At 39.5% G+C, this 24,245-nt stretch overlaps 2 protein-coding genes across 7 annotated transcripts in view; one reads left to right on the top strand and one right to left on the bottom strand.

Annotated features, from left to right (window-relative positions):
- Nucleotides 1-506: 506 nt before the first annotated feature.
- On the top strand, nucleotides 507-16,734 carry LOC123763715 (regulator of microtubule dynamics protein 1). 5 transcript variants are annotated; one of them, XM_045751015.2, is made up of 8 exons: nucleotides 512-658; nucleotides 3,469-3,779; nucleotides 5,074-5,241; nucleotides 5,925-6,176; nucleotides 6,328-6,383; nucleotides 11,648-11,785; nucleotides 13,495-13,673; nucleotides 14,864-16,734. In XM_045751015.2, exons 2-7 carry the CDS (start codon nucleotides 3,612-3,614, stop codon nucleotides 13,646-13,648), a joined length of 936 nt encoding a protein of 311 aa, XP_045606971.2. In that variant the 5' UTR covers nucleotides 512-658; nucleotides 3,469-3,611; the 3' UTR covers nucleotides 13,649-13,673; nucleotides 14,864-16,734. The 5 variants fall into 5 exon arrangements, with proteins under 5 accessions (XP_045606973.2, XP_045606971.2, XP_045606970.2 ...); XM_045751017.2 differs by having other exon boundaries at nucleotides 507-647; nucleotides 13,495-16,734; XM_045751014.2 differs by having other exon boundaries at nucleotides 13,495-16,734.
- Nucleotides 16,387-24,245, bottom strand: part of LOC123763782 (spatacsin) — a 91,071-nt gene continuing 83,212 nt past the window's right edge. For both annotated transcript variants that reach the window (XM_069304259.1, XM_069304258.1), the window contains exon 30: nucleotides 16,387-22,995. In XM_069304259.1, coding sequence (XP_069160360.1) covers nucleotides 22,797-22,995 — 199 coding nt within the window. In that variant the 3' untranslated portion in view covers nucleotides 16,387-22,796. The remainder of the gene's footprint in view (nucleotides 22,996-24,245) is intronic.

Genomic DNA, 24,245 nt, shown 5'->3' with positions numbered 1-24,245 from the left:
CAGTTTCTGTTATCTGGATAGTAGTTTCTGTTACCAGTTTAAAACTAATTATCCAGTTTCAAGCTCAACAAGCCGCAATGTAGGACTGAAAAAAAAGATACGGCCTACCCGCTGAAGTCGTAAATGCCAAAACCCTGTCAATTTTAAAATTATATTGTAGTTATTATGTTGAACTCAAATTTTGCTACAATGTAGCTATTAAGAATCTTACCTTTAATCTGTTTATTAAAGAACCTGCCCGAAACGCTGTGCCTCTTAGTGGGTTTGCAAGAATTTAAGAGCATCGATATTATGTACTATCACAACCCAATGTAACTTCTGGTATATATATGAATAAATAAATAAATAAATAAATCAAGACAAATAAAGGGACCTTTAACAAGCTGCCGGCTTCCTGTCCTTATTGAGGCCACTAGAGTTCTAGTGGTCCTCAGGTAAATACACAATTGTATGAAAATAGATATAGAAGCTTACCTCAATTAAAAAAAAAAAAAAAGGGTCAGTAACCAAAGAAAACGTTTGAGTGGTGACGCGGAGTGTATGCGAGTGTCCGACGCCACCAGTGACAACAGCACCGCCACACGACCTTACACTCCCTGATGCTCCCTCTCAGTGACTGGTGAAGGAAGATTAAGTGATCATAAGAGGTGGTGCGGGCGTGAGTAGTTGGTAGATGTTGGGAGTGAATGTGCGGCTCTGGTCGTGTACCGTCTTGAGGTGTCTCTGGGCCTGGAGTGTGCATGCTCCCTCGGGGCTCCTTGGAGGAGATAACAAACTCTCAAGTGTCTTGTCACCGCACAATATTTATAATGATTCATTGTGTCAAGGAACGGGATGCCAGAGTGTATTTATACACGTTTGGCTTTTATCGAGGCCCCCCCCCATCCCTCCAGGCTGAATCAGTCCCTATCCAGGATGCCAACCCCACAAAAAGTTGACTAACTCCTGAGGACCTACTCGCTGCTAGGTGGAACAGAGATATTAAGTGTGAGGAAATGTGCCCAACCATTTCTGTCCTGCCTGGGATTCGAACCCGGAATTCTCGATTGTGCGTCAAGAAGGCACCCGACTGTACTGCTGGCATCCTTAACACATCCGACTGTACTGCTGGCACCCTTAACACATCCGACTGTACTGCTGGCACCCTTAACACACTGCATGTTAACCCACTCACTCACTGTATATGAACACGTTGTAATGAACGGAGTAAGAATAGCTGGAGCTGTCTCATCTCTTTGAGTGCATTTATACCTCAATAAACTTATTTCAGTTTCCTGCAGGCACTGGTGGGAGACGCCCGCAGATTGTACGTACCTAACAATATAATTCAACTTAAATTCTATGTTATCTGTTAACCCCCAATGTACCTTCTTGTATATAAATAATGAAATAAATAAGTAACGAAGCTGTCGGGAGGCAACACGTCTTATTTAACCTGCATCTCACACCGAACGATTTCACTGGTAATTCAGATACGTACTTTATTTAACGACATCACGATTTGTAACTCGTCTCTTATGTATGTACTTTTATCTGAATAAATATTTGAATTTGGATTTGATTAGACATTTCATTTAAAATACAGTACAGTACTTTATTTAACCAAAACCAAAGACATATTGTACTTGAATTATTCCATACTGCAATCAGATATTCTCCACTTATCCCACATCACAATCAGACAATCTAATTATGACACTACAATCAGACATACTCTAATTATCCAACCACAATTAAATATGCATTATTTACCAACAGCAAAATCAGACATGCACTAATTATCTTAACACCACAATCACAATACATTATTTTATGGACACCACAATCACAATACTGTACATTATTTTATGGACACCACAATCACAATACATTATTTAACCGACACCACTTTGAAACACGATGTAATTATTCAACACTACAATCAATTATGCTGTATGTTTTGCTCAAAATGCTATGTGTGTTGGTGACTTTGCAAGAATGTAACACTCAGTCCCAATGTATGTACAGTACTTTCACAACCCACTGTACCTTATTGTATATAAATAAAATAATTAAATACATATTCAGTGGTGCTTCGGTTAACGAATTTAATCTGTGAGCTCGTCATGTGAAATGCTCGTCTTGCGAAACGACAACAACACTGTCGTCGGAAGCATCTGAGAACCAGCAGGAACGCTAGGAAGCACCATGTGGCTTTCTCATTAACTAAGCGGAAGCTCGTCAATCGAGACAAATGTTCAGCGAGTGGCTCGCTTGTTACCTGAAATGCTCGTAGATGGGGCTGCTCGTCACCTGAGGTTCCTTTATATTAAAGATTGGTGTCCAGTTGATTCTTCCTGGCTAGGGCTTGTACCCAAATGAAATTGCTCTCTAGGTGCTGGGCAACTGTGCTATCATGACACCAACATGAACTCATGTTAGTTATGCAGTCCCATAACTGCTGTCCCCGTGGCGCAAGGGTAAAGCACTCGCCCGGCATTTCACAAGAGCTTTGGCCTGGGTTCGTATCCTGGCCGGGGAGGATTGTCCGGGCACCAATCCTTAACTGTAGCCTCTGTTCACCCAGCAGTGAATGGGTACCTGGTTGTTGAACCATTTGGCCGGTTGTATTCTATAAAAAAATAGGATTAAGGACCTGTCCGAAATGCTATGCATGCTAGTGGCTTTGCAAGAAATGTAAGAACTCTTGTACAATATATATATATATAAATAAAAAAATAAAAAATGTACAGTTATTATTTAATTACACACTGCTCAGAAGACATCACTTCTTTGCATTTTTGTGTGCAAATATGGCTGAAGTATTCATGGACATGTCCAAGTGATGTTTTCTGAGCAGTGTGTAATTAAATAATTAATTTTTAAATGATTATAAATGATCAATTAAAACTAAAGTAGTTGGGATAGTTTAAGTAGGTTTAATAAATAAAAAAAAGCTGGCAAACCATCTTGTGTACGAAGTGAACTCCATTAAGGCATTACACGGAAATTATTGATATCCTTTATCACTATAGCAGTTTCAGGACAAGTTGTATATTTTTCCAATTATGTTCCAAGCCAAATTAACCACACTAATATAACATATCCAAACTTAATTTAATTTATCCTAGCCTATACCTAACCAAATATATCCTTGGCTTACCTGGCCCAACATGTCCAAACCTAACTCGTTAAAAATGTCCAAGAAGTAAGGCTTGTTTGATGGGAATACTCGATCTGATACCCACTTCAACTGCTTGCATACATAGAATATTTTAATATATATCCACTGATAAATCATTCATGCCGTGTTCCTTAGTTTATACAAAAATGTAGCCAGGTAGGCCATAAGGCCAAAGTTATATGGTAGTGGAGAAAGGTCTAAAGGGCATCATATTGACTCAATTTATCTTTCATATATCAAGCATTCATTGCAATTGTTCATATGTTTTATTTTGTTGTTGAAACTGGATTTTATTTACTTTTCAGGGCTTGAAGTAAATATAGTGATTGCTCAAGAATTCAGTGGTCTAGCTGTCAATGAGAAGAGAGACTAGCATATAATATTTTCAATTTAGTGTAATAAAAATTATTCTCAGTTTTCTTTCTGCTTTTGGAATATTTTAGCCCAAATGGCACAGATATCTTTAAAAGTGTTTCAAAACTGCTCTTTACTTAAATTTGCCAAAACATTAAAATATGTTAAGAAACCTTGTGAGAGAACTACTGCTGATGCCTGGAGGGCTGTACGAGGATCTTACTTAGTGTCTCAAGCATCAACACTCTTATTAGTCAAGAAGGTAAGATGTCATTCACTTAATAAATAGTATTGCACAAAATATTATGTATTTTCTCTGTTAGATTTTGATGTAAAATAACATAACTTTATGGTTTCATGACTCTTGGAGAGTGGACTATATCACAAAGATTGTAACGCCTTTTCAGAAGTACTGTAATTGGAGAATTGTCTGATTAATTAATTAATAAATTCTTGGTGAACACGCACTCCATCAAATTTTAATGCAGAGTACAGTTTATGCTATTCATTGTATGTTTCTATAAGTAGCATCATTTGAAAGCACTTGTTAATAAGATTTATTGGATGAATAATTTGTCATTAATGTATTTACTGTATAATAACACTATGGGCCATTTCAACACTAATCTTTTAAGTCAAAGGCCACAAATTACACACATACATTTTAAATCCTTAGACCTTTACATTACAATGATTAAAAACAAATACTGTACAATCCTTTAGTGATATAGAGGTGCTAGGCAGGGCCTGCATGCAAAGAAACAATATTTCTTTTTGTAAATGCTCTGAATTTATACAGAAATTTACCCGAGGGCCACTATCACTAGTTGCCTCGACGAGGACAGGAAGTTGGTGGCTTGTCAAAAGTCCCCCTTCCTCCCCCCCACCCATTTGCCTTGATAATCTCTTCCAGTTTGATTTTGAAAAAAAAAAGTCTTGCATTTATGGTTTTGTCAGGAAGGCAGTTCCATGGGTTTATAATCCTGTGGGTGAAAAAATATGTTCTCAGTCTGATGAAAAAGTTTGTTTAAAACGTTTTGTATGATAGTGTTTTAAACTTGTGTTTAAAGTTTAACCAAACTTGAGTTTGTTTAAAACTCTGTCTATTTAAAAGTTTCAATGAGATCTGCTGTCATGCCTGGTTTGCAGTGTTGTTAGCCCTGTGGCCCTCAACCGTTCCTGAGATGCAAGATCCTCTCTCTCTCGCGCTCTGGAATGATTTTTGTTGCCCAGTGTTGCACTTTCTCCAGAGCTATATCTCTCATTGAGAGTGACTCCTTGCACCATATATGACCCCTGCAGAAATGTTTGAAAAGATCTCTGTGGTGCAGGTGCCATATGTCACATTTGGTTGCACAGTCAACAACACAACAGAGAGATGATCGTATACTATACCTTAGGGAGCATAAAAATGATCGTTAGAAACATGTTGTACACTCAAAATTCTATCTTTGTTTAATACGATCCAACTTGTAATGGTATATGATATTAAGTTTAAATGCTTCTCTAAGTTTGGTTGCAAGTAAATGTTTTTTTCTTTTTCTTTTTTACATCAGCCAGGATTATTAAGATTAACTGGAGGTCTTCTGGTTGGATTTCTGGCAATTGATTTCCCAAGCATTACAGCTGCAGTGCCTTCTCCAGAAAGATTGGGGGCTGAAGCTGACAGACTTTATGAACTGATGCAGTACGAGGATATCTATAACCTTCTCATTGTATACAAGGTAAGTTAATGATCTGGTTCTTTGATTAGTGAACTGCACCCATAGTGGTAAGAAGAATTAGCCAGTTTTATTTTCTTGACTCATTTTCTGTCCTTAAACCGTAGTTGGATGGTCCTTGCTCCAAAGTTTGTTTGCAGTAGCAAAGGACTCAAAGATCCTGCAACTGTTTCACTGCAGCTAACCATTCCCTATATTTATAAGAACCATGCAAAGTCTGCTTTTGGCACCACTAAACATAGCTTCTTTAAAAAATGTGTGATATACTGTCTACTTTAAAATCTGAATGAACAAATCCACAAGGGCCGTGACGAGGATTCGAACCTGTGTCCAAGAGCATCCCAGATGCTGCCATAATCGACTGAGCTACGACATGGTCAAAAGGAGTTGAAACCGAAGTTCTACTGAACTTACTGGATCCTGCAGCCTCTCTGAGGCACAAACCAAGGTTTTACACAACTTCCCCAATGCACTCGAGCTATGTCAATAGGCCGTTCTCCCTCTTCGCTCCTACTTCATTACACACAGGATCATTACACATACACGCAGGAGGCTGCAGGATGCAGCAGTACACTATCTAATTTTTCTGGCTGATATTTTTGGCAAAATGTTTATACATTATTATTATTGTCATATTTTATTACAAAAAATCTTCCTGTGTTCATATTTCAATTTGGATTTATCAGGACATAAAAAATGATGAGATCCTCTGGAGACTGGGTCGAGCAACATATGAGAAAGCAAAATCTACCAAGACCGAAGCCGAGAGGAAGGTGCTTTATCGTGAAGCTCTGGACTACGTAGAAGCAGCTCTGGCAATCAACCCAGAGAATTTTGCTGTGCACAAGTGGATGGCAATCCTTATTGACTATGTGTATGGATATGAAGGGAACAAGGCTAGAATATCCCAGTCATACAATGTGAAGAATCACATGATGGTAAAGTGTATACATTCCTTTAACTTGCTATTTTCTCTGGAACGTAAAGCTGGAACAGAGCACCGTTTTGAATTTGTCAATTATATTGTGAACTGTGTGGAGTTTCAGAAGCAATGACATGTCTAGCTATATTTGTTTTACATCTTTACAGAAAGCTTGTGAGTTAAATCCATCAGATGGAACATCATGGTACCTGCTAGGGTTTTGGTAAGTGCTGTTGAATTTTGTTTGAAATCAATATGTTGACAGTATGTGAAGAGTTGGTGCTGCATCATGGCTGTGTAACTCAAGATGATCTCCTGCTCATTTATCATAAGCCTTCCACCATTGCTGACTTCTGTCTTGAGGCTCTTTTGAACACTATTATCTCTAAAACATTTTTCTTTCTCTGAAGTTAATTCATAATTGAGGGCTATTTTGCACATCCTACCATGCCTGTTGGTCTCATGTGGTGTTACTTGTGTGTGTAGATCTGGAACTAGTGTCACTTTCTGTGTCCAAGGGGGGTAAGGTCCCCAGTAGCCCTAAGAGCTCCACAGCTGATATGACCTAGCAGATGGGAACCTTCTCAGGGTATAGTTTCAGGGAGACACTAAGGCTCACTCAGAAATTGTCATTTCATTACATTCAATGTTTTCTGTGGGGAGCCCCTACGGCTCCCTGAAGCTATCAGGCTAATATGTGATACATTAGACCAGGGCTTTAATCAATGGAGTTCAGCCTACCTGGGACCACAAGCCAGTACCTGGCCCCCTCAGAGGCAAAGAGAGCAATGGCCTATAGACACCCCCCCCCCCTCCCTGTGGTTGGGGACATTCCATGTCTGCTATTGACCAGGGTTGTCACCCAGAAAGATATGGAAAACAAAACAAACCCCACTTGGTAAGAAAATTACCTTTTTGACGTGTCTTATCACCATTTGTATGGTGATCAGGTGGCTTTATTGATGGTGTCCAACCTTCATATTGTCGGCGAGACGAAGCTCGAAGTTTCCTGGCGTTCTTTCCGCCATTTTCTCTCTCTTCGTAGGTTGTCTTGGCCTTTTCAGGACCGTAATTTGATGCTAAATACTGTCGCCTCGTATCGTGTGGCACTGGCGGAGCCGCTCCTGCTTGCATTTGAGGTGGATGTCATTTTGGCCCCATTTCGTAAGCTTTCTCATGTTTTGGTTCACCTCCGTCCTGCTCATGTGCTGCCTTGAGCCGTCTTGGTCCTTGGACAGGGTGCTGTCTTCTCTTCGGTTCAAGATTATTTTTCCATGTCCTTCTTTCTGTTGGCATTGACCTCTGGGGGTCGGGTTGGTGAGCTTCATGCTCTCCTTCAGCGCAGGGGTTTCTGCTTTTTCAGTCCTGGTGGTCGGTTTGTTCAGTTGCAACCTTCTCCTTTTCTAGCGAAGAATGAGATGGCAGCTTTCTGGAGGGGGGTCCTTGGGTCATTGATGCTTGGTTGGTCAGGCCGGGGGTGCATCATGTGGTATTGGTTGCGGCTCTTCGCCATTACTTGCGCGCCTCGGCTTCTGTGGCTGGGGATGCGCTTTGGGTTGATCCAGTTTTCCTTGTTTCCTGTTCTAGGGCTCGGGTCTTCCAGATTATCCGCAGCATCATTAAGTCTACCCAGCCTGCGACCTATCCTCGTGCCCACAACGTTCATAAGTGTGTTGCTTTGACTGCCGGTTGACAGTTGCTGACATTTGGGTGTGGGGATTTAGGAGGTCAAACAGGGTCCTGGCTGCACATTATCTCATCAACATTCTTGGTCCTAGTCATCCATGTATGGCTTTGGGTCGCAGGTTGCAGTCAGTTGTCTCAACTTAAAGTTGAGGAGCGAGTGGCGTCCACCTCCCTGGTAAGTCCCAAATTCCTTCACTTTGGTGATGGGAGCCTTAGGGGCTCCCCACAGAAAATCAGCTTTGAGTGTAATGAAACGCCATTTTCTGGGCGAGCCCCAGAGGCTCCCTGGCAACCCTCCCTCCCTCCGGTCGGCGGTTCCATTTCCTTTTTGAGGCTCAGCCTCCGAACTGGATGGCTTGGGTAGCCGTCTTGGGGGGGGGGGTGGAGAAGTCTTAGCGTGAACAGGCGGCATGGGGGTGAGGTGTGACATTTGCTTGTTTCCTTAAGTTGTAGGGTGAGGTCTGCCTCCCTGTTCGGTTTTCAGTCGCATTTTCTTACCAAGTGGGGTTTGTTATGTTATGCCTACCTTTCTGGGTGCCAACCCCAACCCCGGTTGATGGCAGACATGGAATGCCTCAAAGTACAAGGGGGAGGGGGGTTCATAGGTCATCGCCATTTCATAGGCCATAGGTTTTCATATTTACAGTATAGACATGGTACTTTAAAACAGGAATGTAGAACCAATATGCATTTGTAAACACTTCAGACACGAGTAACCACGTGGGGCGGTACCATACTTTTGAATTGGTAGAACTTAACAATCAAAGTGCATGCATTACATTTATTAAAACACAGGAAATGGGACAATACACTAACAAGGAATAATTTCTCACTCGCCAGATTAACGATTAAAGGTTCCAGTCACTCGGATCTAATGGAAGCCAATAATCTCGCACAGTGAGGCGAGTGCCTCACTAGCACACCACACACCGTGTGCGTGTGTGGAGTCTCAGCCGTCTCTCTCCTCGTGGAGTGCAGGGACGCTACCCTCATGAAAACGAGCGGTTACCTGGTTACCTGGTTGATACCTGGTTGATGGGGTTCTGGGAGTTCTTCTACTCCCTAAGCCCGGCCCGAGGCCAGGCTTGACTTGTGAGAGTTTGGTCCACCAGGCTGTTGCTTGGAGCAGCCTGCAGGCTCACATACCCACCACAGCCCGGCTGGTCCGGCACTCCTTGGAGGAATAAATCTAGTTTCCTCTTGAAAATGTCCACGGTTGTTCCGGCAATATTTCTTATGCTTGCTGGGAGGACGTTGAACAACCGCGGACCTCTGATGTTTATACAGTGTTCTCTGATTGTGCCTATGGCACCTCTGCTCTTCACTGGTTCTATTCTACATTTTCTTCCATATCGTTCACTCCAGTACGTTGTTATTTTACTGTGTAGATTTGGTACTTGGCCCTCCAGTATCTTCCAGGTGTATATTATTTGATATCTCTCTCGTCTTCTTTCTAGTGAGTACATTTGGAGGGCTTTGAGACGATCCCAATAATTTAGGTGCTTTATTGCGTCTATGCGTGCCGTATATGTTCTCTGTATTCACAAAACAAACTGATATTTTAACTAAGAGAAACATTTACATTAATAATAACAAAAGCTAAACATTATATACCAGTCATTACAAGAGGTTCAGTTTGCTTCCCTGGATGCTCGCTAGCACTTAACCTACACTGACAGTTACTTCTCTTTGTTTGTTTGGGTGTGGACCCCTTTTGGGTGCCAGGCCACCAAGGGTGGAAGCCTTACCTTGGGTATTTCAGAGTGTCTTTGGTGCCTCTGTTTAGGCTCTTTCTCACTCACCAGATTAATGATTGAAGTTACAGTCACTCAGATCTAATGTAGGTCAATCACCTCACACAGTGAGGCAAGTACCTCATGAGCACACATTTATATTTAATTGGGATGGGGTGCACTAGAGTTCATGAGCTTGTTCATATAGTACACTGTAGCCACCCAGCACAGCCCTGTATTTGTGGCTGTGGGATGACTATTCTTCTGGTGAGCATCCCATTGCATGAGTGTCTTGTTTGGCTAGATGCTTTCAGGCCCTGGTAATTCACCTGTGGTATTTTGACATGCTTCTTATTGATCAGCCCGTCAAACCTGCACTTGCTGTATGCGAGATGTTCATCACCGTTTTTATGTTACCATTATCATTCCATCTGCCTGCTGCCTGTTGGGTCAGTAACACCTATGACCCTGAGTCCTGTGGTACAGTATTTGTGCCCCTGGGGGCCTCTATTTTATCTAATCCTGCTTCTGAGGGGAAGCATATCAAGACGTAGCTGCCTTGCATGATAGGTTTGCCCATGTTGAGTGTGTTGTAGTTCTTTGCTCGATTGGATGCACTGGAGCTGGTCTATAAGATGTTTAAGGACCCAGAATAAGAGATAATGGTGGATTCCACCTTGGTTCCATGTGCACTGCCTCTTCCTTCCTTTATGGGCGTGGTTCACCCTGCCTCTGTTCCACCCTTCCCCCCAACCCCCACTCTGAAACATCTGAGGACCAGGAATACTTGACTAAATACCGGGCCACCAGAACCCTGTTAGAATACCAAAACCTCCGAGGCCGAATATCAACCCAAGACGTGTTAGGAAAGATTTAGGCTAAAGCTGCATATTTGTGAACATCATGGGGCCCAAGAGCAAGCTGGCTTGACTTAATGAGTGCAGTCGATCTAAGAAATGTGTGGCTTTAAATAGGGAAACAACGAAACAGGGATAACCAACAAGATGGCCACTGAGGCAGTGGCATGCAGGGAGCAAGGAAGGGCCACCACCAAACATAACAAATGATGTACCCCAGCTCCCAGCACTTAGCTTGAAGCAGCAAGTGCTGCTCATGATCTGACAGACTGGTAGCAAAACAAGCTGTACCAGTAGATGCAACATCACCAACACAACTGAAGTGCCGAGTACATTTGAGGACTGGGGCCGGGCATCTGGTGGTTGTAATCGGTGCTAACGACTTTCAAGCTAGTTTAAGTGAATCCCTTGTTTTGTATAAATCATTTGCGGAATTATTTGGCAATTTCGACACATTGATTTCTGTTACACCTTAAGTTGTCTGTAAAGTCTTCAGCCCATCCTCATAAACAAAGGCCAAAGTCCATTCCATGCACCCGCCAAACCCCATTTATAAATGAACAAATCCACAAGGGCCGTGATGAGGATTCGAACCTGCGTCCGAGAGCATCCCAGACGCTGCCTTAATCGACTGTTTATAAATGTTTATAAATATTATAAATGTAGACTGTTTATAAATTTATAAACCCCGTTTATAAATGAAAAACAGCTTCTACACGACTCGCAACTGATGATGTCCGAACACTTCCGGAACAAGTGCTTCCCTGGCAACTTTTGTTCAAACCACAACGCTGTAAATGCTTCACCCACGTAATACAAATAATCGCCAACAGAACCTAAACACCTAACCTAACCAATGCCTAAATATGCTAATACTATATAACAATATTAACTTAGATTTGAGAAAAATTACTATTTTGAATAAACAGCATGTTAATATTGATGAATGTGTCTTTGGGGGTTGACCACTGGATGGAATGGACTTTGTCTGAGGACAGGTTGAAAGTCTCACTGACTTTCTGGAGGCTTTTTTCATTAGGGTGGCAGATTATCACCTGCTTCCCGTTCCTATGTGAGGGGCACCAGATTTTGGCATTGGTCCCCGGTAGGCCAGAACTTTGCAAGTGATGTGACCTTTTATTATGTAGCAAAAGGGACACTCAAAAAAATATTGTATGCCTTAATTTCAAACTTTTTTGTCTTTGAATTAGGTACTATAGCATTGCTAACATCCCGTGGTACCAGCGGAAGATTGCTTCAGTGGTGTTTGCAACACCTCCAGAAGGCACGTATGAAGAGGCACTAAAGTATTTTCTTCATGCAGAACAAGTGGCACCCAGTTTTTACAGGTAAATCTCAAGCTGGTGTCTGCTGAAAAGAAAGTTTACAAGCATAGCTAATGCTCACTTTATGCTTCTTTAGAACTTGTACCCCATGTACTTAAAAAAAAAAAAAAAAAAAAATCAGCATAATATAGTAATCAAAGGGATACCCTTAGCAATGCTTTACTTCTGCCATTGTCAACAGGGTGCAATATTGCCTTGAAATAATTGCAGGTTGTACATAAGACACACACAGATTTCATTAACAACTGAATGATTATTATTTCTGTCCTTGCTCTTGATGCTGATTAAATGAGAAAAATTAAACAAAAATAACTCAAAATATATTTACATATGATTAGAATTAGCTTATTTATTACCATCTCTTATGGGACCCCTAGTTAGCTTGGGTTTCTGCAAAGCCATGGTTGAGAAATGCTGCTTTACATCTATGACTTAATTTGGATTTTTGCTCGGTGTTGAGGACGACTCATCACATGATGCTTTTGATCAAAGTTATGTTTATTAGTCCCTGTAATTACCAAGATTTGACATCTCTATTATTACTACAGTACCTATTAAAGTTATAAAGTTTATAGTTCATGAATGAACAAAATAATTACAAGAAAGTTAGCATAATAACATAAACTCTTTATGTCAATTTCATAAACTTAAATTCTAAGGTTGACACACGTTGAAATTTTTACACTGTATTTAAGGAAGCTACAGTGATACCTTGGGACTCAAACTTAATTTGTTCAAGAACGCTTTTCGAGTCTCGATCTGTTCGAATACTGAATAATTTTTTCCCATGAGGAATAATTCCAACTGGATTAATCTGCTGCAGACCCCAAAAAATACACCTATTAAATTCAAGTAAAAATGCCTTTATGCCAGTTTATAAGCCTAGCATGCATAAATCATACAGAAAACGTAAACACAATCAATATTTAAAATAAATGCCAATTTATTCTCACTTTGCTTGTACTATACTTAGGAGAGTTGATGGCATGTGTGGAAGGTGGCGAGGAGAGAATATTATTCTAGGGGGCAGGGGAGTCCCTTGTCCAGTGATATTTGTTTTTGGCTTGCATTTTAAAATGTTTCTGAAGTGAGGCAAAAACAATCTCACTCAGCAGGTTTATAACATTGGTTGCCATAGTTAGGAACATCCTTCCCTTCTCTGAAGACAACTCCTCAGCTTCCCCGTGTTGTGACGTGTTTATACAGTCAGGTGCAGAGAAGATGGTCAACTACCGAGTGTATTTCTTCCCTTTGTGTTTGGAGCTGTTTGAGTGCCAAGCCATCACTGTATAACAATTTTTCTGTTAACAATATTTTTAACTTGTCTGCAAAGAATTTTATGAATTGCACACTGTAGTAACCTAGACCAGAATATTCAGCCCTTTTAAGGTTTAAACTATATTTACATTTCAGTTCATTCCTTATGCAAATTAATGATAGTTGTGTAATTGCTAAATATTCACAAGTGTTATAAATTTAGAGGTATTGGTCATGGCTCACAGTATTGTATTGTCTTGTTTAATCTCTTGGAGAATCAACTTGCTCTACTTTATGAGCATAGAAAGTGTTGTTGGTTAACCAATACCTTATACTACAACCTCTAATATCCACATGTCTATAATGAACACCATCATGGGATATTTGTTCATTTTTATTATATATAAATGTTATATATTTTTGTATATTTAAAATTTCCTGTCTTAAATTTACAGTAAGAACTTACTGATGATTGGCAAGTGCTATCAGATGCTTGGGCAAAATGCAGAAGCTAAAGAATATATCCTACGTACTACAAACTACCCAATAAAAACTGAAGACGATAAAGAAGCAGTAGCAGAAGCAGTCACTATTCTTCGTGGGCTCTGATTTTTCTATATAATAGCCAGTGAAAGTAAGAAACCAACGAATGTGGGGAGGGGCTAAAAAAAAAAAAAAAATGGTACACATTTTAATAACGCTAAATCTTGCCTTCTAAATATCATTGGTCTATACCGTAAATATAGAAGTTGTATATTTTATTAACACTATTGGTGGCCCGGTGGGTGACCTGCCGTGCACCACAAGGTAGGCAGAATGATGAGCATGATCTCGCCACCACCCACAAATGTTTATGCTCTCTTTCAGCTGTCTGACCTCAATTGTCATGCTACATCGTTCAATTTGGTATCAAATTGTTCGTAATAGAATGCTCTAAATGAATATTTGCATACAAGAACAAATATTAGAAAAACGTAACCAATACCAAAAGATAAAGAACAGTGTCATGTAAAAACGCCTTTTCTTCTTTGTCAAGTCATTATTCACTCCATGTGGATGCCACGTGGGGTCTAAAGAGAATGGGAAGATGTTGGCGTGCATTTTAAAACAAGTCCCATAGTATTTGGACAATAAATGAAATTTTTACAAATTTTTAAATTATTGACGCCGTTTGCATCATGCCGCTCACTGTGTAGTTTTGTTTTTTGATGGATGTACCAGCATCGGGTATTGAAAGTGTTAATGTATAATATAAACATGACACCATTTGCCTAAAATTTTTCAGAAATGTATGAAGTGAATTAGGAATCATGAAGTCCAGGACTGTGGAGTATCATTTGATCACTATTGCTGATGTTGATCCAATATTAGGCCAATGTTACTCCAATGTTACTTAAGTGTATATACAGTTTAGTGAGACACCCTGTAGTGTTACGGTTGTATGGCCTTTAACAAAATGCTGAATGATCAATATTAAGATTAAACTATTTTAAAAGTACGTGTGAAATACTAAAAATCACAATTACATACTGTACCTACGTATAGGAGAGTGTTCAATTTTAAGCTCAAACAATAAACACATGTATACAAGGCAAACAATTATATAAAAACAGGTAATATCTGATAAAAATTTATCCGGACTATTGACTTCTCGGGTGATTAATAAAACATTTCATGAAAAATTGTTTTGAATGGATAAAAAACAAAAATTTAAAGACTTTGAGCTTGATGCTTTTCTATTTACACTCTCACTTGTATGTACAACACTAATGTACTAAGTCAAACCCATTAGAATTTATTTGCATGTTTCTTCTTTTCCTTCAGAGTGACATCTGGAAATTATTCCACTCCCCAAGCCCAGCCTGGGGCCAGGCTTCAGTTGTGAGAGCTAAGTCCAACATCATGTTTAGGGGATCTAGTTAATATATTAGTCTCACATTAAGTACCCGTAAATTGATGCACAATGAAATCACATCAACGTGCTGTAATAAGAAAATCGAATACGAGCCAATTTCTTAGACATTACCAGCATACTGTATTCAATACATTAAGAGCTTGTTTACAAAATGTGATTATGGATAGGGTTGTAGATTTGTGGAATAAATTAGTTGGATTGTTTCAACCTAGGCAACCAGCCTAGCCTTTTGAGGCAAATATTAATGCTACCTCAGAGTAATGAACATGGCAGTGCTTATAATTTCACTAAAGCACAGGAAACTTGATGGTGTGGTAGTTAGTATCAAAACTGTGGTGTATTAAGTGTGGGGATTGGTTGAATGGTAACTCTTGTATACAGTGTGGGCACTGCATGTACAACAAGCTAGAGCAGTAGACATAATCAACACCATTTGTTGTGTTCAGAGGACAGGAAAACATACTACAAAAATGGCAAATAATGTAACTGATGAGTTTGCAGAGATGGTTTGGCCAGCTTGAATTAATGATAAGTGTAATTAGAAGTAGGAAGGCCAGGGTGTGAGAGAGGAAGCATGGATGGATGGTATATAATGTGTTATGTGGTAATTGCACTATAACCAATATTATCTGGAAGATGGATATACAGTGGCGCCTCGATTAGGGAATTTAATCTGTTCTGGCACCGAGCTATTCGTGTGAAACGCTCGTCTTGCGAAACAAAAACAACACTGTCGTCGGAGGCGTCTGAGAATCAGCAGGAACGCTAGGAAGCACATTAACGATGGCTCGTTAATCGAGACAAATTTTCTGTGAGTGGCTCACTTGTTACTCGAAATGCTCATAACTGGAGTCACTTGTCACTCGAGGTTCCACTGTAGTATGAATGATGAGGAAATTGTCATATTTAAGATCGATTTTTCCACTTTGTTCTTAAGTTGCATAAATGTGTATGATAAGACACACCTGCATGCTGTATTAAACCAACCCGTCCTCTTAAAAATAACGTCGCTCTGGGCTTGTATGCGCGGCTATGGCCAAAAGTGGACGTAATTTGAAATGAAATCGGCTCACGAAAGTGACGTACTGTCCCGTTTTCTGTTTGAGTTGTCTGGCTTACTCAAAAAGGTTAGGAGAGGAAACGTTCAATTAACGTTTTTCATAACGTTTTTGAAACTTTCAGAATTTCCTGCCCACCTAACCTATCAGAGGACGCTTAACTAACTGTTGTTGAAATTTTATTTTTCTCAATATTTACTCAATCTCAAATTTATTTTCATTTTCAAATTACGTCCACTTTCGGCCATACAGGAAAACGGCCAAAAGCAACGTTACTTTTAAGAGGACAGGTTGATTTATAGGCCCAACAATTTATAGCTGCCAATTCAGTATATAATTGATTACTTAATTTACCGGTAAAATATAGTACAATATACCAACATTAAATGTGTTTATTTAAAAGTATAGTTTGAGAAATATAAATTGGTAAAAAAAATGTAAATGGTTTTTAAATTCACATCAATCAAACTTTTGTAAATAATTTCTTAAAAGTAATACTCCAAAATGTATCAATAAATATGCCTATCTATATACTGAAGCGTATTCAGAAATGTATAGTATATACAAATCTGGTCGACACAGAAATGCTACTCGCACAAATGTGATTACTTTCTATGTACAGTATAACTGCCATTGTAAATAATTTTGAACTCTGATATACTCTAATATATATATATATATATTTGTAAAACTATGTGGAAAATAAATCTTTAAATATTTAACACGGCTGCTTATTATATACCGACTCGTATAACAAATCATACTTCTTTCTAGTGTGAATTCATAGTAATATACAGAAAGTTCCTGATTTTATACAATAATATTTCAGTGACAATCTCATGTGAGGAAAATAGAGATCATTACAAATAATTTGTGGAGTTAATTCCTCAATCGTAGGAGTTTGTGAGGCAAGCTGCCAGTAACGAGTATGGAAATTCATTAAAGTAGGATCATTGCTAGCCAATACAAAATTAGATTTCATGAAATACTGTACCCCCCATACTAGCTATCAGTTACCTGGTTTGTGGTGTGATCAATAAGCCTGGAATGTGTGCACAAAACAATTGTGAAACACACACACTGAGTTTAATTGAACAGACGTGTTACTAGGCAAGGAAGTAAATGAGATGTAAGCCAAATTTTGCAAAATACATAATTAAGGAACAAATTCACACCCAGAGATGCAGGACCAGGAAACAGGATTGGTTCAATAGAAATTGTGAAAAAGGATGGAGTTTTACCTTGGGTGCTGTGAGAATGTGCAACCAAGCTGAGCATTCCACTCCAATTAATATACCAGCTTGTGCAGAGGAATCTTAGCAGATACATTACATGGAAAAAACATAGTACCAATCAATAAAAATGGTGGTTGAGAGGAACCTCTTCATTATAGACCTGTATCATTAACCCCTAAACTGCTCTGGGCTATTTGGCCTTCAACACCCACAAGCAAAAAAAAAAAAAAAAAAAAGAAAAAAAATTGCTCTTATAAAACTTAATTTGTGTTCCCTGACAATGAAAAAAATTTTTTAATTGTATTTACCAATGACATAAGTGAGCCGAGAAGATGAGCGATGACGTCATACTCGACATGCTCACTCATGCTATGTGCGTCCCGGAGGTGTCGTGCGCGGTTTTCAAGCAGCCAGAGTTGCCACAAATTTATTTTCGCTGCATTATTTACAGTGTCTAGGCGTATTTTACCACAATTTTTTTTTCACTAATTGTGTTGCATATAACGGAGCTTGACTTGTATACACTCAATATACTCTTCCATATAAGTGTCACAATTATGCGCACACAAATGTTTTCTATTACACCATATATAATATGTATTCAGATTTTTCATCAATATATATGCACACACACTCGATCAATATTTACAGGTTTTTACACCATTATTGGACATTTAGAGGTCCTTGACACAGTGGTAGTCGTTGAAGCAGTTGACAGCATACAAAGAGACGGCAAATGCTTCACACCATGTTTGCACCTGTTTACATTTCTGTGGTCTCGTTTGTGTGGGCTTTACAAACTATGCACTCACATTGGCCTATTGCACGCTTTCCAGCTAGTGGCAAATATTTTAGTCTGTGTACTTGAAAGCACTCCCTGTAAGTGGTGCATAGTGCAATACTGGGTTCTGAATGGATCTTTGTATGGAAGGAATGTCTTTGACAAACGTTGTTAGTAACCGTATCACAACTGTAAAACTAAACATACGGAAAGTTGGTTTACGACCTGTTTTCACCGGATACATATTGAAACTGTTCAGCATGGTTACGTCAGTAAGATGGAAAAACTTTTTTTCGTCCACTTCAATGTTTTCCGTACACACTCGACAGCGCCCACCATCACGTCACATTTATCAACCTAAACGCATATTGATATTCTAGTCCAGAACACAATCTGGTTTATATATTGGTAGTTTCGTTGCTCGGTTCACCTTGCCACTGTGCAGCATTGTACCATCGTGAAAGGTTGTCAACATGTTCACGTCTCACCTGTCTTTCCACCGCACTGAGAGTATTTGATCACTTTTTCTTAGCTGGCAGTCACCTACTTTAATATTATTGTCAAACACTGGCATTTCCTTTCTTGCCTTTACTGTGCCACACACACTTCAGTTTTATTTTCAAGCAAGAACCTAGTTAGCAAGGGACTTGTATAATAGTTATCTGTGTTAAAAATGTGACCTTTGTTCAGCCATGGTGCCATTATTGTCTTCACCACACTACCTGAGAAACCATGTTGGTCATTACTGGGAATGTCTACATTGCTAGCAGAACACAGAATCATGTGTAACACAATCCCCGTTTCACAGTCTGATGTGAAATTGTGACTGTAATTACCTAAATGTAATTACCTAAGTGTAGTTACAGGATGAGAGCTACACTCGTGGTGTCCCGTCTTCCCAGCACTCATATGACAAAAGAGTGCTGGGAAGACGGGACACCACGAGCATAGCTCTTATCCTCCAACTACACTTAGGTAATTACAGTCACAGAGAACAAACAATTTCAATCCAAATCTGTTGCGTTTGGAGGGAATATACTGCCTGAAGGCAACACGTCCTTTGAAAAGCATAAGGGATTCGTCAATCACCAGCTTCTGTGCTGGTACGTAGAAATCTCTGAACTTTCCAAACAGTTCATTCAGAACATGCCTCACACACCAAAGTTATCATCCTGTGTCTGGTCTTCATTACTTGCAAATGAAGACACCTGAGGAGTACTTGAAACCTGTCTCAAGACATATATTTCTCGAACAAAGGTGTTGGAACAGTGTTTCATCAACATACATAGTGCAAAAAATACATTTCACCTACAGTAGTGTTTTTTCAATGCTTTAATCGTGAAAAATCTTAACTCATGTTCAATGAGATGAACTGCATGAATGTTCGTTTACTGAATAATATGTTCCATGTGCGGCTCATCAAAATATGCAGTAAAAAAGTCTATTTCACACATGTCCTCACCAGTCTCAGGGAAAAGGTCTGTAATCCCAACATCTTTATTGTCAAAGGCAGGAATTAGTGGAACAAGATCGTCACCATTCACTCCACACAAGTACACCTGCTGTCCTGTGAGACGAAAAAGCGGCACCATGGTGATGAATCATTGCATACCGTGGACTAGGAGCTGAAGCCCGTATACGGGTGGGCTTCAGCGTATGGGGGGCCCCCTTTACCCCGCGGGTCGTTTAAATCATATGAAGTGGTGTGCACTTTCACGTCAGTTACTCAACGCGTCATATGAAGTGTTGCACAGTTTAAGGGTTAACAAGCTGTTGTAGTCAAAACACTAGAAAAAAATAGAAAGCCAAATGGGTTGAACACCTGGAGAGTAATAACATAATAACGGACTGTCAGTATGGTTTTTGAACAGGAAGATCCCGTGTAATAAATCATCTTAGTTTTTATGATAGAGCCGCAGAAATACTACAGGAAAGAGGTGTTTGCATTGACTGTATCTATCTGGACCTAAAAAAGGCTTTTGATAGAGTCCCACTCAAGAGACTGCTCTGGAAACTGGAACAGGCTGGAGGGGAGACAGATGAGGGCAGTGATCAGAGAATGTATCTAACTGAAAGAGTATTACTAGCGGAGTACCACAGGGTTCAGTTCTTGCACCAATAATATTCATCGCCTACATAAATGCTCTACTAGAAGGAATACAAAATTATATGAACATGTTTGTAGATGATTTTGAAAAGCAGAGGTGCAATTGGTACTCTGAGAGAGAACTCTATCAACATCAGAGGCCCGAGACTATTCAACACGCTTCCATTACACATAAGGGGCATAACTGGTCGATGTCTAGCAGTGTTCAAGAGAGAACTTGATAAACACCTCCAAAGGATATCCTGATTAACCAGGCTGTGACTCATACATCAGGCTGCATCCAGCAACCAGGAGGCCTGGTTGACGACCGGGCCACAGGGACGCTAAGCCCTGAAAACACCTCAAGGTAACCTCAAGGTAACCTACGATGCTAAGATACTGGGGAAAGATAGGAGATGTAGACGATTGTAATGCCCTTCAAATTGATCTACCAGAAGGAATACAGAATTATTTGAACATGTTCGCAGATGATGCTAAGATACTGGGGAAGATGGGAGATGTAGACAATTGTAATGCACTTCAAATTCATCTAGATAAAATAAGTGCTTGGAGCAATAAATGGCAAATGGAATTCAATGTGAATAAATGCCATGTTATAGAATGTGAAATTGGAGAAAATAGACCACACACAACTTACAAAATATGTGGAAAGGAATTACAGAACTCTAATAAAGAACGAGACCTAGGGGGTGGTTTTGGATAGTAAGCCGTCACCAGAGGAACACAAAGAACATTGTGAGAAGAGCATATGCATCGCTTTCCAACTTCAGACTTGCTTTTAATTATATGGATGGTGAAATACTAAAGAAACTGTTTATGAACTTTTTTGAGACCAAAATTGGAATGTGCAGCAGTTGTATGGTGCCCATATATCAAGAAGCACAAATAAACTGGAAAAGGTGCAACAGCATGCTACAAAATGGCTTCCGGAACTGAAAAACAAGAGTTATGAGGAGAGACTGGAGGCATTAAACATGCCAAAACTAGAAGATAGTAGAAAAAGAGGAGATATGATCACCACTTACAAGATACTAACAGGAATCGACCAAATTGACAGAGGAATTCCTAAAACCAGCACTTCACGAACAAGAGGTCACAGATTCGAGCCATGGAAACCAAGGTGCCCTAAAAATATTAGAAAGTTTTCACTCGTTTCCACCCTATTTGGGGGCCCCTCAGTGACTCTCTGAAACTTATGCATTAGTATTCCAGAGCCAATACAATCTTGCCAGTATCTCGATATCATCATGTACTGAAAGCAAAGATCAAAATCCTGCCCGCAGAGGCAAGAGAACTGAAGGCGTCATAAGTCAGTATACACAGGAAAACTCCACTAAACAAGCCAAAACATGGCTCAAAATTAATACCGAAATAAAAGTTAAACTACTTGTTGATTCTGAGGTTCAATGTTCCCGTGGCCCGGTCTCTGACCAGGCTTCCAGGTTTGCTGGTCTGATCAATCAGGCTGTTCGATGTGGCTGCTCACAGCCTGATATATGAGTCACAGCCTGGTTGATCAGGTATCCCGTGAAGGTCCTTATTGAGTCCACTTTTGAACACTGCTAGAGGTCGGTCAGTTATGCCCCATATGTGTAAGGGAAACATGTTGAAAAGTCTTGGTCATTTGATGTTGATCGAGTTCTCTCTCAGTGTACCTATTGCGGAATATGGCATAGGATATAATAGTATAGTTCTTGAGTTTTGTTTGCCATTTGTTTCTGCCGCCTCCTTGTGGGGGCAAGATTGGTTTGTGCTCCCAGTGAGATAGCACTGTCCTGGGGTACCAGTGCATAAACTGTGGCAGCCTCACATTATATTTTTCAACCATACTAATTAATGTGTTTTAGTGTGTACAAGCATTCATACATTACTTAATTTTATGCTACAGACATTATAGTACTGTGCACTGTATTTTGATTTTATGTACCAAAATTTATTGATCAGGAATGTAATGTTCTTAACATTATTTTATGCAATTTGATCCTTCACAAGATCTTTGGTATATCATCTATGTATACAATCAGGATCCTGCTATAATTAGTATATTGTACAGTACTGTTCTTAGATACTCAAACTACTAAAATCACATACATACTCAGTCTGTAAAATGTGCATAAAATGTAATTTAATTTTGAAGCAATATGGCACAAACATTCTTTGAATAATTCATTTCCAAGAATATAAAGCCACATTTCCAATTATTATTGTTTCACACCCTCATTACAATAGGCTTTAATAAGGCACTATAATCCTAATGCTTATGGATGCTAGAAGAATATTGACTACCCTTACAGGAAAAACTAGCAAATTCTAAATACCTTATAGTACTATATGATGAAAAGTTCAAAAGGAAGCTGCATACCTGCCTACGAGGTCTGTTTTAATCAGATAAAATAATCTTTGGAAAGGTTGCTATATATTTTTTGTTTTCATATTCATTACCTATTTTGGTTAATAGGTACATTATCATGAAGTACTATGTACAGTACTTCTTCATTACTTATATCAAAGCAATGTAAGACATGACAAATTTATTGTACCATTATGAAAGGCATGTGTGTGAAGCAGATAAATCATTCTAGTACTGTATTATCCAACACACACAGTGTATTGCTCTAATTGTATTTCCCCATATTGTAAGGGGCTTGTTTACTATTCTTTTCAATCACCTGAAGTACATCCCTTAACAAAGATATTATCTTTAAGGTATGGTGCACATGCCGAGGCCAAGCACTTATCTATCGTGTCCTTAAGACCCAGTTGACTAGCTACTCGATAAACTATATCAGATTCTTCAACGTGGGACAGCATGGAGGCAACTCTTGCCCGACGGTCTTTAGTGATGCCATCGTGCTCCAATCTGGAAAAGAACATTGATGACAGTGGCAAAAAACTGGAAATGCCAAGTTTCTGTACAGTATTTCAATCATCTTGTGAAGCAGAGAGGAATTACTGACCTGGGAACTTCTAGAGTTCCCACATCATATGTTGTTGCTATCAAAGCTCTTCATATATGCAAGTCCCCACACTGATGCCATTTAATGTTTACTTGCCTTTGTTTTGGCTACTTTGTCTTAACCCTTAAACTGCTCCCATCACCATCAAGTGATAGGGGCTGCTATGCCATTTGCCTGTGGAAGACTAGATGTGGTTTGTAATATTCAAGTCTTAGATATTCTATGTGGACATCACTCAACACTAGAGACCTCTGTCAAATGTTTGCCATTTTGGATAAAAAATCCGGAAAACCTTGTTTCCATCCTGGGCCATAGTAAAATAGTAAAACTATAGGCACCATGTCAGGAGCATCACCATCCACTGACTGACTGCACGTGCTGGGAGCCACTGATGACATGCAAAATTTCAACTACTTTAATGAGCCAGGAAGACATTAGTGATGAGAAATCCATCATAAACAATTGACTTGGAAATAATTTATCAGAATATGAGGTCATCAATATTTTTTCACCTCACTATAGCCAAATTAAAATTATATTTTTGTTGAACTGTATTTTCCCGATATCAGAAACCAATGTTTTACGACATAGAAAGGAAAAAGATTTTAAGATTTTTTGTGCACATCATGGAAAGCGACCTAATTTAGGGGTGGACAGTTAGGGGTTAAGTAAATTCCATTTACTATTCAAATAGTTAAATTAAATTCACCAAAATGTTGTGTGGAAGCAAACAGCTCCCACATGATGAAGTGCAAGGATGGGCAGAACTTGGCTTAAAGCAGAGAGGCTCACCATGAGCTGATGGATGTGGAGCACTAAAGGTATTAGTAACCACCACAACAGCAACAGAACAGATCAGGCAGCCAGCTGTGGGTCAGGGCATGGCTGCCTGATGCTACCTATTGGTATTAATGTGTTCAAGTTAGTTTTGAGTGAATCTATTGTTACATCTTGAATTGTTTGTAGAGTTGTTTGGTTTCAAGGTTTTGTTTTCTGTGAAGCTTGCAGTTGTCTGTAAAGCTTGGCTGACTTTCTGGATGCTTTTCCCAGTGGGGTGATGGAATGTCACTCACTGCCTGCACCACTGTGAATAAAGCCAGGCTCTGGCTCAGGTCCCCGGCAGGCCAAACCCAACTCCTGCCAAGACGTGACC

This window comes from Procambarus clarkii, chromosome 52 (genome assembly GCF_040958095.1).
Source record: "Procambarus clarkii isolate CNS0578487 chromosome 52, FALCON_Pclarkii_2.0, whole genome shotgun sequence".
Lineage (NCBI taxonomy): Eukaryota > Metazoa > Arthropoda > Malacostraca > Decapoda > Cambaridae > Procambarus > Procambarus clarkii.
This window is presented reverse-complemented; position numbering and strand designations above follow the sequence as displayed.

Excerpts from the sequence above, each read along its gene's own strand:
- LOC123763715 (XM_045751017.2), top strand. The coding sequence starts at position 3,612 with ATGGCACAGATATCTTTAAAAGTGTTTCAAAACTGCTCTTTACTTAAA. Across the intron at positions 5,242-5,924 it reads ACCTTCTCATTGTATACAAG|GACATAAAAAATGATGAGAT; the intron begins GTAAGTTAATGA and ends TGGATTTATCAG. Across the intron at positions 6,177-6,327 it reads ATGTGAAGAATCACATGATG|AAAGCTTGTGAGTTAAATCC; the intron begins GTAAAGTGTATA and ends ACATCTTTACAG.